This window comes from Canis lupus, chromosome 8, assembly GCF_011100685.1.
Source record: "Canis lupus familiaris isolate Mischka breed German Shepherd chromosome 8, alternate assembly UU_Cfam_GSD_1.0, whole genome shotgun sequence".
Taxonomy (NCBI): Eukaryota; Metazoa; Chordata; class Mammalia; order Carnivora; family Canidae; genus Canis; species Canis lupus.
Genome location: NC_049229.1, coordinates 35,375,566 through 35,392,056, shown reverse-complemented (window position 1 = coordinate 35,392,056; position 16,491 = coordinate 35,375,566). Strand labels below are relative to the sequence as shown.

The 16,491-nt window shown below is 38.5% G+C and overlaps 1 protein-coding gene across 3 annotated transcripts in view; it reads right to left on the bottom strand.

Moving 5' to 3' along the window:
* LRRC9 (leucine rich repeat containing 9) overlaps window positions 1-16,491 on the bottom strand; it is a 157,879-nt gene that overhangs the window by 108,911 nt on the left and 32,477 nt on the right. For all 3 annotated transcript variants that reach the window (XM_038544856.1, XM_038544857.1, XM_038544858.1), the window contains 3 exons: window positions 15,838-16,014; window positions 15,398-15,515; window positions 1,178-1,307 (listed from right to left, as the gene is read on the bottom strand). In XM_038544856.1, the coding sequence (XP_038400784.1) occupies window positions 1,178-1,307; window positions 15,398-15,515; window positions 15,838-16,014 (425 nt within the window). The remainder of the gene's footprint in view (window positions 1-1,177; window positions 1,308-15,397; window positions 15,516-15,837; window positions 16,015-16,491) is intronic.

Genomic DNA, 16,491 nt, shown 5'->3' with positions numbered 1-16,491 from the left:
AAACACATGTATGCATGTGTTTGTTATACATGCATAATAATGTTGAACATGTATTTATGTTCAACATTAATAATCATAGCAGAGCTATTATCTGGAACCTAGAATATTACTCTTGTAGACTTAACCAAATTTCTGACTGCCTAGTCTTTGTAGGTTGAAGAGTGGAGACCAAAGAATAGGTGTCCCTTACTCCCTGACCTGTTTAATTCCCCTTATTATATGTGTGATTATTAAATGTTTGTCAATACCATAAAGGCGCACTGTGTCTAGTTTGCATAGACTGTATCCCTACTACCTACTGAGTGCCTAACGTGCATGAAGTAAGCATTGCATAATATTGGTAGAACTGAAGAATGAACAGTGGGAGGATGAGGCAAGAGGACCTAATGAACTGTTTTTTTTTCCCCAATCTGTGGTTACCAGGGGACTTCTCCCAGATGTCCTGCAAATTGGCTCATATGCTTTTATTTATCTGTATATTCAAGATGCAAATAAAGAGTACTGATCGCTGTGAATAAATTAAAGTACCAAAAGTTTATCTTCTATGATGCAATTTATAAAGCAGACTCTACACTTCTGTTTGTCTTTAGCCAGTTTTAGATTTACAACCAGGTTTTCTTATCTTCTATTACAATGATTAAAGACAAATAAGGCCTGCCTTCTCAAGTGCTTGGGTATGATGATGACTGCATAATTAGGCCAGGTTCTCTTTTCTCTTTCCTGTGAATTAGGGGTGTGGTGTGTGCCTCTGTGTGTGTGTGTCTGTGTGTGTGTGTGTCATGCATATATACTGAGTTTATTTTTAGGACACAAGTTAATGAAAAAAGGAGACAGAGAGAGGAGTTAAAATGGCGATGTAGTAGGAGGGCCCTTGTCTCTCGTGTCTCCAGTGAACAAAGGAGACTGTGAAAAGTGCTTGTTCCACATAAATTGGATTAAATATGAGTAACAAACAAGTCCCATCCTATTAAATTGACACTATAATTGTAAATATTTGTTCACAACTTGCTTAAAGTAATAGATCAGAGAGTCATATATTACTACACTGGTAAGTAATAAGTAAAATAGTTTTTAGAAAATCTTCCTGATTGATAAAACCAAATATTAAAAATATTATGAAAATAATTAATGAATACTTAGAGCTAAAAAGTTCAGAAATACTGTATATTTGTATTACCATGCCTGAAGAGCTCATGCTCAGGGGAGTTCTTCTCATCCTTATACTTTTGCTGTAAAAATTCAATTCTGGGACATTCACACATACTGAGGCTGTTAGCAAGAATAACAGCTTCTTTTCTGAGAGGCACCTATGAAGAAAAAACAAAGTCTGAGTATTTGTATAAAATTGACAGTACTTCAGCTTCAATACAGATGGTTTACTGGTTTATGTTTATGAGTCTGGGCAAAGGGAAGTCAGGTTAGATTCGCTGAAAGGAAGTAGATGACCTTCACATGCAATTTTGTTGTGTAAGGCCATTTATATTTTAAATTTACATGCAAAAAAGTTTATGAAAAGTGATACAGAATAGTATTTGTTCCTGTAAAAGCAGCCAGAGTCAAGATTGACAACACTGTGTGGTGAAGGAGCTGTAGTTTTTAATCTTTTCAACGATCCTCCACTAGTAATCGTTCAAATTACAAAAAGCAAAGCCTGTGTGATATTTTATGAGTAAAGGTTCTAATTTAGATGTGATGTATACATATAGATATAAGATATATAAATAAAGATTTGGTACAATAGCAGTTTTGGTTTAACAATCTACACTGCTTTCCAGATATATCTCATTGTGCTAATGCATAGAAATCTTAGTTTATGCTGTGACTAAATTTATTTCTTGAAATGTTTTATCAGAAATACAGTACTACAGTAAAATTCATATTACTTGCTATGAAAGCAGCTCTGAAAAGCAAATAAAATCTCTATTTTTAGTAGTAGGTAACCTAGAACTAAGAGAGATTAAACAATCTATCCAAGAACAGAAGTAAAAATTAGCAAACTCATGATTTGAACTCAGGTCTGCATCTCCTTGTCACTATCTCAGAGTTTTGAAATTATTACTAGTTTAATAGTAGTAGCCAAATTATCTAAAAATATATGTTTTCTATAAATACTGAATTGCTATATATTTTTTCTCATTAAAACCTGTTATCCAAAGAGGTTTTTTAAAAAAATAAATAGAGGAGGAGGGGCAAGATGGCAGAAGAGTAGGGTCTCCAAATCACGTGTCCCCACCAAATTACCTAGATAACCTTCAAATCATCCCTGAAAATCTACGAATTCGGCCTGAGATTTAAAGAGAACACCTGGAATGCTACAGTGAGAAGAGTTCGCGCTTCTATCAAGGTAGGAAGACAGGAAAAAAGAAATAAAGAAACAAAAGGCATCCAAGGGGGAGGGGCCCCGCGAGGAGCCGGGCTGAGGCTGGGGCGAGTGTCCCCAAGACAGGAGAGCCCCGTCCCGGAGAAACAGGAGCTGCACCAATCTTCCCGGGTGGAAAGGCGCTCTCAGGGAATTGGAGCAGGACCCCAGGAGGGCGGGGATGCCCTCAGGCTCCCTGGGACACTAACAGACACCTGCGCCCTGGGGAGAGTGCCCCGAGCTCCCTAAAGGGCTGCAGCGCGCACGGCGGGACCCGGAGCAGCTCGGAGGGGCTCGGGCGGCGGCTCCGCGGAGGGGGCTGCGGGGCGGGATCGGGAATCCAACAGCACAGGCCCGAGAGCACTGAGCGCCGGGGACACAGCCCAGGATCCGGCCTCCCCCCGGGACAGGCAGAGGCCGGGAGGGCCCAGGACAGCGAGGACGCTCCTGCCCCAGCTGAGCAGATCAGCGGCCCCACCCCGGAGCCTCCAGGCCCTGCAGACGGAGAGCTCCGGAGTTCCTGCGGGAGCTGAATCCAGGGCTCCAGAGCTGACCGCTGCCACTGGGGTCGTTCTTCCTGCGGCCTCACGGGGTAAACAACCCCCACTGAGCCCTGCACCAGGCAGGGGGCAGAGCAGCTCCCCCAAGTGCTAACACCTGAAAATCAGCACAACAGGCCCCTCCCCCAGAAGACCAGCTAGACCGACAAGTTCCAGGGGAAGTCAAGGGACTTAAAGTATACAGAGTCAGAAGATACTCCCCCGTGTTTTTTGTTTTTTGTTTTTTTGTTTTTTTGCTTTTTGATTTGTTTGCTTCCCCCACCCCTTTTTTCCTTTATTTATTTATTTATTTTTTTGCTTTTTGATTTGTTTGCTTCCCCCACCCCTTTTTTCCTTTCATTTTTTTTTGCTTTTTGATTTGTTTGCTTCCCCCACCCCTTTTTTCCTTTCTTTTTTTTTTTTTTTTGCTTTTTGATTTGTTTGCTTCCCCCACCCCTTTTTTCCTTTCTTTCTTTTTCTTTCTCTTTTTCTTCTCCTTTTTTATTTTTTTCTTCCTTTTTTTTCTTTTTCTCTTTTCTTTCCTTCTTTCTCTCCTCTCTTTTTCTCCTTTTCCCAATACAACTTGCTTTTTGGCCACTCTGCACCGAGCAAAATGACTAGAAGGAAAACCTCACCTCAAAAGAAAGAATCAGAAACAGTCCTCTCTCCCACAGTTACAAAATCTGGATTACAATTCAATGTCAGAAAGCCAATTCAGAAGCACTATTACACAGCTACTGGTGGCTCTAGAAAAAAGCATAAAGGACTCAAGAGACTTCATGACAGAAGAATTTAGATCCAATCAGGCAGAAATTAAAAATCAATTGAATGAGATGCAATCCAAACTAGAAGTCCTAATGACCAGGGTTAACGAGGTGGAAGAACGAGTGAGTGACATAGAAGACAAGTTGATGGCAAAGAGGGAAACTGAGGAAAAAAGAGACAAACAATTAAAAGACCATGAAGATAGATTAAGGGAAATAAACGACAGCCTGAGGAAGAAAAACCTACGTTTAACTGGGGTTCCCAAGGGCGCCGAAAGGGCCAGAGGGCCAGAATATGTATTTGAACAAATCATAGCTGAAAACTTTCCTAATCTGGGAAGGGAAACAGGCATTCAGATCCAGGAAATAGAGAGATCCCTCCCTAAAATCAATAAAAACCGTTCAACACCTCGACATTTAATAGTGAAGCTTGTAAATTCCAAAGATAAAGAGAAGATCCTTAAAGCAGCAAGAGACAAGAAATCCCTGACTTTTATGGGGAGGAGTATTAGGGTAACAGCAGACCTCTCCACAGAGACCTGGCAGGCCAGAAAGGGCTGGCAGGATATATTCAGGGTCCTAAATGAGAAGAACATGCAACCAAGAATACTTTACCCAGCAAGACTCTCATTCTAAATGGAAGGAGAGATAAAGAGCTTCCAAGACAGGCAGGAACTGAAAGAATATGTGACCTCCAAACCAGCTCTGCAAGAAATTTTAAGGGGGTCTCTTAAAATTCCCCTTTAAGAAGAAGTTCAGTGGAACAATCCACAAAAACAAGGACTGAATAGATATCATGATGACACTAAACTCATACCTTTCTATAGTAACTCAATGTGACGGGCTTAATGACCCCATCAAAAGGTGCAGGGTTTCAGACTGGATAAAAAAGCAGGACCCATCTATTTGCTGTCTACAAGAGACTCATTTTAGACAGAAGGACACCTACAGCCTGAAAATAAAAGGTTGGAGAACCATTTACCATTCGAATGGTCCTCAAAAGAAATCAGGGGTAGCCATCCTTATATCAGATAAACTAAAATTTACCCCGAAGACTGTAGTGAGAGATGAAGAGGGACACTATATCATACTTAAAGGATCTATCCAACAAGAGGACTTAACAATCCTCAATATATATGCCCCGAATGTGGGAGCTGCCAAATATATCAATCAATTAATAACCAAAGTGAAGAAATACTTAGATAATAATACACTTATACTTGGTGACTTCAATCTAGCTCTTTCTATTCTAGATAGGTCTTCTAAGCACAACATCTCCAAAGAAACGAGAGCTTTAAATGATACACTGGACCAGATGGATTTCACAGATATCTACAGAACTTTACATCCAAACTCAACTGAATACACATTCTTCTCAAGCGCACATGGAACTTTCTCCAGAATAGACCACATACTGGGTCACAAATCAGGTCTGGACTGATACCAAAAGATTGGGATCGTCCCCTGCATATTCTCAGACCATAATGCCTTGAAATTAGAACTAAATCACAACAAGAAGTTTGGAAGGACACCAAACACGTGGAGGTTAAGGACCATCCTGCTAAAAGATGAAAGGGTCAACCAGGAAATTAAGGAAAAATTAAAAAGATTCATGGAAACTAATGAAAATGAAGATACAACCGTTCAAAATCTTTGGGATGCAGCAAAAGCAGTCCTAAGGGGGAAATACATCACAATACAAGCATCCATTCAAAAACTGGAAAGAACTCAAATACAAAAGCTAACCTTACACATAAAGGAGCTAGAGAAAAAAACAGCAAATAGATCCTACACCCAGCAGAAGAAGAGAGTTAATAAAGATTCGAGCAGAACTCAACGAAATCGAGACCAGAAGAACTGTGGAACAGATCAACAGAACCAGGAGTTGGTTCTTTGAAAGAATTAATAAGATAGATAAACCATTAGCCAGCCTTATTAAAAAGAAGAGAGAGAAGACTCAAATTAATAAAATCATGAATGAGAAAGGAGAGATCACTACCAACACCAAGGAAATACAAGCGATTTTAAAAACATATTATGAACAGCTATACGCCAATAAATTAGGCAATCTAGAAGAAATAGACGCATTCCTGGAAAGCCACAAACTACCAAAACTGGAACAGGAAGAAATAGAAAACCTGAACAGGCCAATAACCAGGGAGGAAATTGAAGCAGTCATCAAAAACCTCCCAAGACACAAAAGTCCAGGGCCAGATGGCTTCCCAGGGGAATTCTATCAAACGTTTAAAGAAGAAATCATACCTATTCTCCTAAAGCTGTTTGGAAAGATAGAAAGAGATGGAGTACTTCCAAATTCGTTCTATGAGGCCAGCATCACCTTAATTCCAAAACCAGACAAAGACCCCACCAAAAAGGAGAATTACAGACCAATATCCCTGATGAACACAGATGCAAAAATTCTCAACAAGATACTAGCCAATAGGATTCAACAGTACATTAAGAAAATTATTCACCATGACCAAGTAGGATTTATCCCCGGGACACAAGGCTGGTTCAACACTCGTAAAACAATCATGTGATTCATCATATCAGCAAGGGAAAAACCAAGAACCATATGATCCTCTCATTAGATGCAGAGAAAGCATTTGACAAAATACAGCATCCATTCCTGATCAAAATTCTTCAGAGTGTAGGGATAGAGGGAACATTCCTCAACATCTTAAATGCCATCTACGAAAAGCCCACAGCAAATATCATTCTCAATGGGGAAGCACTGGGAGCCTTTCCCCTAAGATCAGGAGCATGACAGGGTTGTCTACTCTCACCACTGCTATTCAACATAGTACTGGAAGTCCTAGCCTCAGCAATCAGACAACAAAAAGACATTAAAGGCATTCAAAATGGCAAAGAAGAAGTCAAACTCTCCCTCTTCGCCGATGACATGATACTCTACATAGAAAACCCAAAAGCCTCCACCCCAAGATTGCTAGAACTCATACAGCAATTTGGTAGCGTGGCAGGATACAAAATCAATGCCCAGAAATCAGTGGCATTTCTATACACTAACAATGAGACTGAAGAAAGAGAAATTAAGGAGTCAATCCCATTTACAATTGCACCCAAAAGCATAAGATCCCTAGGAATAAACCTAACCAAAGAGGTAAAGGATCTATACCCTCAAAACTATAGAACACTTCTGAAAGAAATTGAGGAAGACACAAAGAGATGGAAAAATATTCCATGCTCATGGATTGGCAGAATTAATATTGTGAAAATGTCAATGTTACCCAGGGCAATTTACACGTTTAATGCAATCCCTATCAAAATACCATGGACTTTCTTCAGAGAGTTAGAACAAATCATTTTAAGATTTGTGTGGAATCAGAAAAGACCCCGAATAGCCAGGGGAATTTTAAAAAAGAAAACCATATCTGGGGGAATCACAATGCCAGATCTCAGGTTGTACTACAAAGCTGTGGTCATCAAGACAGTGTGGTACTGGCACAAAAACAGACACATAGATCAATGGAACAGAATAGAGAACCCAGAAGTGGACCCTGAACTTTATGGTCAACTAATATTCGATAAAGGAGGAAAGACTATCCATTTGGAAGAAAGACAGTCTCTTCAATAAATGGTGCTGGGAAAATTGGACATCCACATGCAGAAGAATGAAACTAGACCACTCTCTTTCACCATACACAAAGATAAACTCAAAATGGATGAAAGATCTAAATGTGAGACAAGATTCCATCAAAATCCTAGAGGAGAACACAGGCAACACCCTTTTTGAACTCAGCCACAGTAACCTCTTGCAAGATACATCCACGAAGGCAAAAGAAACAAAAGCAAAAATGAACTATTGGGACTTCATCAAGATAAGAAGCTTTTGCGCAGCAAAGGATACAGTCAACAAAACTAAAACACAACCTACAGAATGGGAGAAGGTATTTGCAAATGACGTATCAGATAAAGGGCTAGTTTCCGAGATCTATAAAGAACTTATTAAACTCAACAGCAAAGAAACAAACAATCCAATCATGAAATAGGCAAAAGACATGAAGAGAAATCTCACAGAGGAAGACATAGACATGGCCAACATGCACATGAGAAAATGCTCTGCATCACTTGCCATCAGGGAAATACAAATCAAAACCACAATGAGATACCACCTCACACCAGTGAGAATGGGGAAAATTAACAAGGCAGGAAACAACAAATGTTGGAGAGGATGTGGAGAAAAGGGAACCCTCCTGCACTGTTGGTGGGAATGTGAACTGGTGCAGCCACTCTGGAAAACTGTGTGGAGGTTCCTCAAAGAGTTAAAAATAGACCTGCCCTATGACCCAGCAATTGCAATGTTGGGGATTTACCCCAAAGATACAGATGCAATGAAACGCTGGGACACCTGCACCCCTATGTTTATAGCAGCAATGTCCACAATAGCCAAACTGTGGAAGGAGCCTCGGTGTCCATCGAAAGATGAATGGATAAAGAAGATGTGGTTTATGTATACAATGGAATATTACTCAGCCATTAGAAACGACAAATACCCACCATTTGCTTCGACGTGGATGGAACTGGAGGGTATTATGCTGAGTGAAGTAAGTCAATCGGAGAAGGACAAACATTATATGTTCTCATTCATTTGGGGAATATAAATAATAGTGAAAAGGAATATAAGGGAAGGGAGAAGAAATGTGTTGGAAATATCAGAAAGGGAGACAGAACATAAAGACTCCTAACTCTGGGAAACTAACTAGGGGTGGTGGAAGGGGAGGAGGGCAGGAGGTGGGATGAATGGGTGACAGGCACTGAGGGGGGCACTTGACAGGATGAGCATTGGGTGTTATTCTGTATGTTGGTAAATTGAACACCAATAAAAAATAAATTTATTAAAAAAATAAGAAAAAATAAATACAAAAATGTGGCTCCTGTTACTATAAGTTCCACATCCTAGTAAATACAACCTTCTCAGATTTCCAATAAACACCACTAAATATCCGTTAGATACAATGTAATGTGGATGGCATTATGCAGCTACATACAGAATATTCTCAGCCCTCATGAATAAGAAGGAAGGACTCTGGAGAGAGTACAGGCAGTAATCTTTCTGACATCAGCTATGGCAATATTTTTCTAGCTATGTCTCCTGAGGCAAGGGAAATAAAAGCAAAAATGAACTGTCAGGACTACACCAAAGTGAAGTGTTTCTGTACAGCAAAGGAAACAATCAACAGAATAAAAAAGGCAACCTACTAAATGAGACAAGATATTTGCAAATGATTTATCTGATAAAGTGTTAGTATCCAAAATATATAAAGAACTTAAAAAACTCAACACCTAAAAACCAGAAACTCAATTCAAAAATGGGCAGGTGACAAAACATGAGACTCCTAACTCTGGGAAACGAACAAAGGGTAGTGGAAGGGGAAGCGGGTTAAGGGGATGGGGGAAACTGGGTGACAGGCACTGAGAAGGGCACTTGATGGGATGAGCACTGGGTTTTATACTATATGTTGGCAAATCGAACTTCAATAAAAAAAATAATCTCAAAAATGCGGAGAAGATATGAATAGACATTTCTCCAAAGAAGACATACAGATGGCCGCGAGACACATGAAAAGATGCTCCACATCACTTATCATCAGGGAAATGCAAATCAGTACTATAATGAGACATCACCAAACACCTGTCAGAATGGCTAAAATTAACAACACAAGAAACAGCAAGTGTTGGTGAGGATGTGGAGAAACAAGAACTTTTGTGCACTTTGGATGGAATTCAAACTAGGGCAGCCAGTGTGGAAAACAATATGGAAGTTCCTCAAAAAGTTACATATAGAACTACCCTATGATCCAGTAATTGCACTACTATTTACACACCAAAAACAAAAGCACTAATTCAAAATGAGTCGTACACCCCCATGTTTATTGCAGCATTATTTATAATAGCCAAATTATGAAAACAGCTCAAGTATCCACTGATAGATAAATGGATAAAGAACATGTGGAATATATGTACAATGGAATATTATTCAGCCATGAAAAGGAATGAAATGTCATTTGCAACAACATGGATGGAACTAGAGAGTATTGTGCTAAGTGAAGTAAGTCAGTCAGAGGAAGACAAATACCATACAATTCACTCATATGTGGAATTTAAGAAAGAAAATAAGCAAGCAAAAGAAAAAAGAGAGAAACCAAGAAACTATAGAGAATAAACTGATAGTTACCACAGGGAAGGTAAGTGGGGGGCTAAGGGAAATAGGGAATGGGTATTAAAGAGTACACTAAATTGTTATGATGAAAAAATGATTTAAAAATAAAAAATACAATCAGAAGATGTAAAAAAAAAAAGAAAAAGAAAAGGGGAGACAGAATAATACCCACTAATTAAAAATAAAAACCATCAAAAGATATGTCAAATAAGATCTCCCTTTTTTCTTTTTTTTTAGGTGGGGGAGGGGCAAAGGGAGAGGGAGAAAGAATCTCAAGCAGGCTCCCTGCCAGCATGGAGCCTGATGTGGGGCTCAACAGGGCTCATTGTGGCTTGATGCAGCTTGAATAGGGCTCAAGTGAGGCTCAATCTCACAACCCTGAGATCATGACCTGACCCCAAATCAAGAGTTAGATGCTTAACTGAATGAGCCACCCAGGCACCCCTCCTTTTTGAAATGAAATGATTAAGAACAAGTTTGTAGAGGTAAGGGATCAGTGCTAGGCTTTGAAGATTAGACATAATTCCAATAATCAGAAATTTTAAAGGAAAGTCTTTTTAAGAAGAGGAAAGCATATGAAGGTATAGAAACAGGTATGATTGTTATCCACCCACCTATTCAACTATCCATCATGCATGAATCAGATTTCCACTAAGATCTCTTAAGAAAGTCCCTGTCCTTAAGGACTTGTAGAGAAATGCACACACAATTGTATTTCAATATATGAATATTTTTCAATATAACAAATGTGCTACAATTCTCAACTGCCACTGATTACCACTTAACAAACTTCTACTTAACCAGTTCACAGAATTAAGCAGTATTTCTATCCTTTCTAGAACCTATGGTATGGTGATAGTTCAAGGATAAGACAGCACTTTAAAAAATACTGATGTGCTAGCATAGGGTCAATAATACTGTTAATAATGTTGGTGACAGATGGTAATTACACTAGCGGTGGGGGACACTGAGTAATACACAAAATTGTTAAATCAGTATACTGTTTACCTGAAACTAATATAACATTGTATATCAACTATACTTCAGTAATACAATTTTTTAAAAAAGCATATGTATTTCTATTCCACCCAGGTGTACTGCATGCTTATGAAAAGTCAATTGTGTTCCTAAACTTTTTTATACCAGTTGTATTTGTTATTGAAATTATACAGATTAAATAAAACAATGAAATATGAGAAAAAACGAGAGCTGTTTATCTGAAAACTAAGTGGAAAGCTTTGATAAGATTGCAGAGTGAGTAATCATTAAAAGCTTCTGGTAAAGCATGTGTAGGTGAGGCAAACACAAAAGTTTGGTGGTGGCAGGGAGGATCATACAAACTAGAACTAAATTGATTTTTGCACTTGAGCTGCTTTGCAAGAATCTTTAGTTCATGCTCAACTTTGAAGAAAATGAAACTAGCATGTAATATGGTTGTGGCCTGATCTAAAAAAAGACTATCAGGAGTTCCAATCTCATATCAAAGGCTTTGGCCCCACATAAAAAGATAGACAAATGAAAGGGTGCCTGGGTGGCTCAGTCAGTTAAGCGTCGGCCTTCAGCTCAGGTCTTGATCCCAGGACCCTGGAATCAAGCCCCCAGTTGGGCTCCCTGCTCCATGGAGAGTCTGCTTCTTTTTCTCCCTCTGCCCTTCCCTTCCCCCTCTCTATTCCTGCCTCCCACCCCTGCAACCTTACTAGTGCTCTCTTGCTTTCTCTCAAATAAATAAAATGTTTTTTTAAAAGACAAATAAGACAAATGTAATAATCTAAGTTTATATGTTTTTTTATTATTTTTTTAAAAATTTAAGTAAACTCAAAAAAAAATTTTAAGTAAACTCTACTCTATACATGAGGCTCAAACTCATGATCCTGAGATCAAGAACACATGTTCTCTCAACTGAACCAGCCAGGTACTCCTGTAAGTTTATATGTTGTAAGTCTGCTAAAGGGGTGCTCATGTTGGCAGCATGTATATTAAGTTTGCTAAAGAGTTCTTTAAGTAATCATTTGTTTATAGTTCCCCATATTAATTGACTTTTTGATAAACCTGTAAACTAGGTAAGAGGGCTCCTACTGTTTGAGAACTCAGGGAAGGCTGCATAAAGGTGGAAGTCCTTGAGCTGAGACTTGAAGGATAAGTTTGCCATAAGAGCATTTCATCAAAGGAAGCATGGCACTGAGGTATGTTTAGGAGAATCACAAGGAAAGTACATGTTTCATTTGAGATATTTGTTATATTTGGTACTAGGGAGTTAGGTTGAAGCTAGATTTTGAGGGGCCTTAAATGCCAGGCAGAGGGATTTGGATTTCATTCTCATGAGTAATAGAAAGCTACTGAGGTTTTTTTTTTTTTTTTTTTTTTTTTTTATCTTGAAACAGTGCGGTGTGAGCTATGAAAATAATATTTCAGGAAAGATTACTTTGTACTATCAAAGGAGATGGACTAGAGAGTAGCCCAAGGGCAAGGTTGCCTACTAGGAAACTACAAGCAAAGATTAGAGGGATATTATTATTATTTTTTTTTAAAGTAGGCTCCACACCCAGCATGGAGCCCAAGGCAGGGCTTGAATTTATGACCCTGAGATCAAGACCCGAGCTGAGATTAAGAACTGGACACTTAACCGACTGAGCCACCCAGGTACCCCTAGATGGAATGTTCTAAGTGGTGGTGGGCAATGGGGGGAGGAAAAGGAAGAATGCAAGTGATACAGTAAAAGGAAGAATCACTACAAACTATAAATGATTAGATACAGGGGATGATCAAAGAGGGAGTGTTCATATGTGATTTTAAGGCTTTGAACCCGGTGAGTGGAGAGAATGACAATATTAAGAGTAGAAATAAGACAAGAAGACAGGGAGAGAGTTGCTTATGGGCAAAAGATGAAAGGCTGGTTTTAGATATACTGTATAAGGAGATAGGGCAGATTAATCAGGTAGGAATGGCAGCTGTGGGAGTCGGAGCAGACAGAGATCAGGAGGCAGGCTGGCTGAGGATGTACATTTTGGAGAAAGCCAAAATGGAATAAATGATACTTTCTATGACTATTGACCAAGTCCTTGGATATCAAAGAGAGTATCTTATCTTCCCCTCTGCCCTCCAGCCCTCTGCCTTACAAAGTCACTGCCAATCTAAGCCAGATTAGTCTTCTAAACTGCTTATGCAGCTCATGTTTTTAGTCTTATTCCATCTCTTAAATGATGCAGTACATAAGTATTTATTTTTGCTCCTTGCATGCATACCATAGCATAAAAATCTAGTTTATCAGATCTATGTGCTACACAGTGATTTTTCTAGCCAATTATGTTCCCTTGTTTCTAAGATTTTAACAACAAGAGTAATTGGTAGTGTGTGGAGGAAAAAGGGCAGAATAGTGAACCTTAATCTTGTGGTATTCTCAGGTTTAGAGAGAAGGGGAGGAATAAAAAGAAAACAAAGGCAGAAAAAAAAAAAAGAAAACAAAGGCAGGACAATCAGAAAAATAGGAGGGTAACAATAGTGTAATATCATGGATGCCAAAGGAGAGTTTCGAAACAAAAAGAGCAATCAATATTATCAGATATCTTAGATAATAATGGTAAGTTTTACATAAAAACTTTCCATGTGCCAGGAACTGGTCCAAGAACCTTTGGGTAAATTTTAAGAATACATTTTATTTAATCTAATATATCTGAAATATTATCATTTCAACATGTAATCAATATAAGCAATTATAGTCTTTTCTCTGTACTAAGTCTTTCAAAACTGGTATTTGTTTTAAACTTTTAGCACATCTCAATTCTGATGAGTCACATTTCAAATGCTCAACAGTCACCTGTGGGTAGTGGCTACCATACTGGACAGAGGGCCGGCAGAAGGTTTATAGATACTGTATCTCTTAAGGGAGGTGCAGGAGATAAAGCAGTAGCAGTGTCAGGCAAGCAGAAAACACCAGGAAATGTTAGCCCCAGTCTTTCTGCCAACCTTTGTGCCCATGGTAGCCCACACACAGTTCTCTGGAAACACCCTGAGCACTCCAGTCGGCTTTCAAATCCTCTATTCCTCACCTCCTTCTCACCTCTCTTCCAGAAAGTACTGTGAGGGTACTCTCACCATACCACCTGTAAAAGCCACCACCACCTCTAGCATGAGCTGCTGCAGTACCTCCCCCAGAAACTGCCTCTGTCATCTTCTCCTATGCCCTCTAGTCCCTATTCCACTGAGTGGCTGGAATGCTCTGTTGGTGATTTTTCTTTATTGTGGTAAAAAATACATCAAGTAAAACTACCACTTTAATCATTTTTAAGTGTACTATTCATTGGCATTAAGTACCTTCACAGTGTTGTGCAACCATCACCATTACTCATTTCCAGGACTTTTCATCATCCCAAATAGAAGCTCTGCACTCATTAAACAATTAACTCCCTATCCTTCCATCCTGCTCATCCCTGGTACCTCTATTCTGCTCTGTCTCTACCAATTTGCCTATTCTAAGTATCTCATACAAGTGGAATTATACAAATATTTGTCCTTTTGTGTTTGGCTTATTTTATTAGCATAATGCTTTCAAGGTTTAACCATGTGTCAGAATTTAATTCCTTATTATGGCTAATACTCCATTGTATGGATATACCACATTTTGTTTATCCATTCATCTGCTGAAGTGCATTTGGGTTGTTTTTAGTATTTGGTTATTGTGAATAATGGTGTTATGAACATGGACGTACAAGTATCCAAGATCTCTTTAATGCTTATCTCACTAAATCCTAACAACAACTCTGTGGAATACATACTATTATTACTTTCATTTAGATAGGAAGAGACACAGAGAGGTGAAGTCACATAGCTGGTGAGCAGGAAAGCCAGGATTTACATGCAGCAACATTATCATTTCACTTGTGCCATGCTGTTAAAAGGATTAGGAAGCACTGCTTTATACCTATGTGTTACAGCTGCCTCATCAAGAGGGTAGAAGACTAAGAAAGGATGAATGGATACTTTAGAGCTTAGAGGACCGGGCTGCAAGGTGGGGACAATGAAGTAGAGAATAAAGAAGTGGTGGCAGTAAAAAAGAAAAAGGAAAACAGAATGGTAGCTAGACAGCACAGCAATGTTGAGTGAATGGATTTCTTTTTTCAAAATGGGGAGTGTTTTTAAGATGGACATTAGAGAGTTTAAAACAGAGAAGTAGATTTCAGAATCAACAATAACAGGATCACAACAGAAAATAGAATACCTAGAAATATTGTATATGTACACGAAATATATGTACAAAAACGTGAGAGAATTAATTCATAGCAAGAGTTAAACCTATATGGGAATACAGAATATATATATATATATATATATATATATACAGAAATATTAGATAGTCAGACAGATAAAGTAATTGAGGGACTTACTCTGGTATAATACAAAGAAGGAAAATGCTATACTTTCCAGCACCAAGCTCTCTGTGAAACAGCAGTTTGCTATAAATATGGATAAAAGGATTGAGAATTGAATCCTGTCTAACCAGCGGCAAAGCTTTATTCATTAGGAAGAAAACATTATTCTGAAGGACATTCTATGCTACCTTGCTTGTTTCACTGTCTTTGAATCCCTTTTCAAGTATTTGTAGCAGATGCTTTTTCTTCACTGTAACTTCAGGATCAAAAACATAGAAAAGACATTCCAGCATCTTTCGATAGCGCCTTAAAGATAATTGAGAAAAAAAAGAAGTTTGAGAATTGATTTCAAAGTTTAGCTATAGACAAGGCAACCGTATATCCTGCCCAGGATATTTCGCATTTACAATGAATGTTCCAGATTCATTATTAAGCCTCCAATCCCCCTCAGTCTCACAAAGAGCCTCCGTGTGGTTATCCCACTAGTCATCCTAGTCAAGGGAGACACATGAAAAGGAAATATTTACCAACACGGTATATTATCAACATTGTAAACTTTTAAAAGACTCTTTTACACCATAAAATCAGACTTCTATAAAAATGTTCCTTATGGAATTTAACTTCTTACTCTGAATCATGCATTTCTTCATTGTCAAAAAACTTTTGGAATTTCTCTTCAAATTTTAGTCTCAGAATCCGGTTGTTAACTTTGATGACACGTTTTACTTTCACTCCTGTAATACCATATGTTCTGAAGTCCCATGTACAAAAACGTGAGAGAATTAATTCATAGCAAGAGTTAAACCTATATGGGAATACAGAATATATATAAAGAAGACAACAGATTGTCCTTAAAATGTTGAAGAGCACTAAGTTACACATGATAAAAGTTACAGCCCATATTTTATGTTTTTTGCTAAAGATACACTGTCCTATGTAGCTCTGTTTTCAAACTAGGTACACTTATTCAATCAATAAAAGAGATGCTACACTTTGAAACATAAAAGTAAGAGTTGTTTTACTAATTATTATATACGTGCTTTGAGTAAAAGATATATTGGTTGAGTAATCCTCTATTATTGAAACACTTTTTTTTTGGCTTCCGTGAAACTATACGTTTTTGACTTTCTTATTTGCTGCTCCTTCATGGTTTTCTTTGCTGATTATTTTTCCCCTGACAGATTTCTAAATGTTGGATTGTACCAGGAATCCATCTTTGGCTCTCCTCTTGCTTCCATGAACACTATCCCTAGGTGATTTCATCTGGTTCCTTGGCAATATA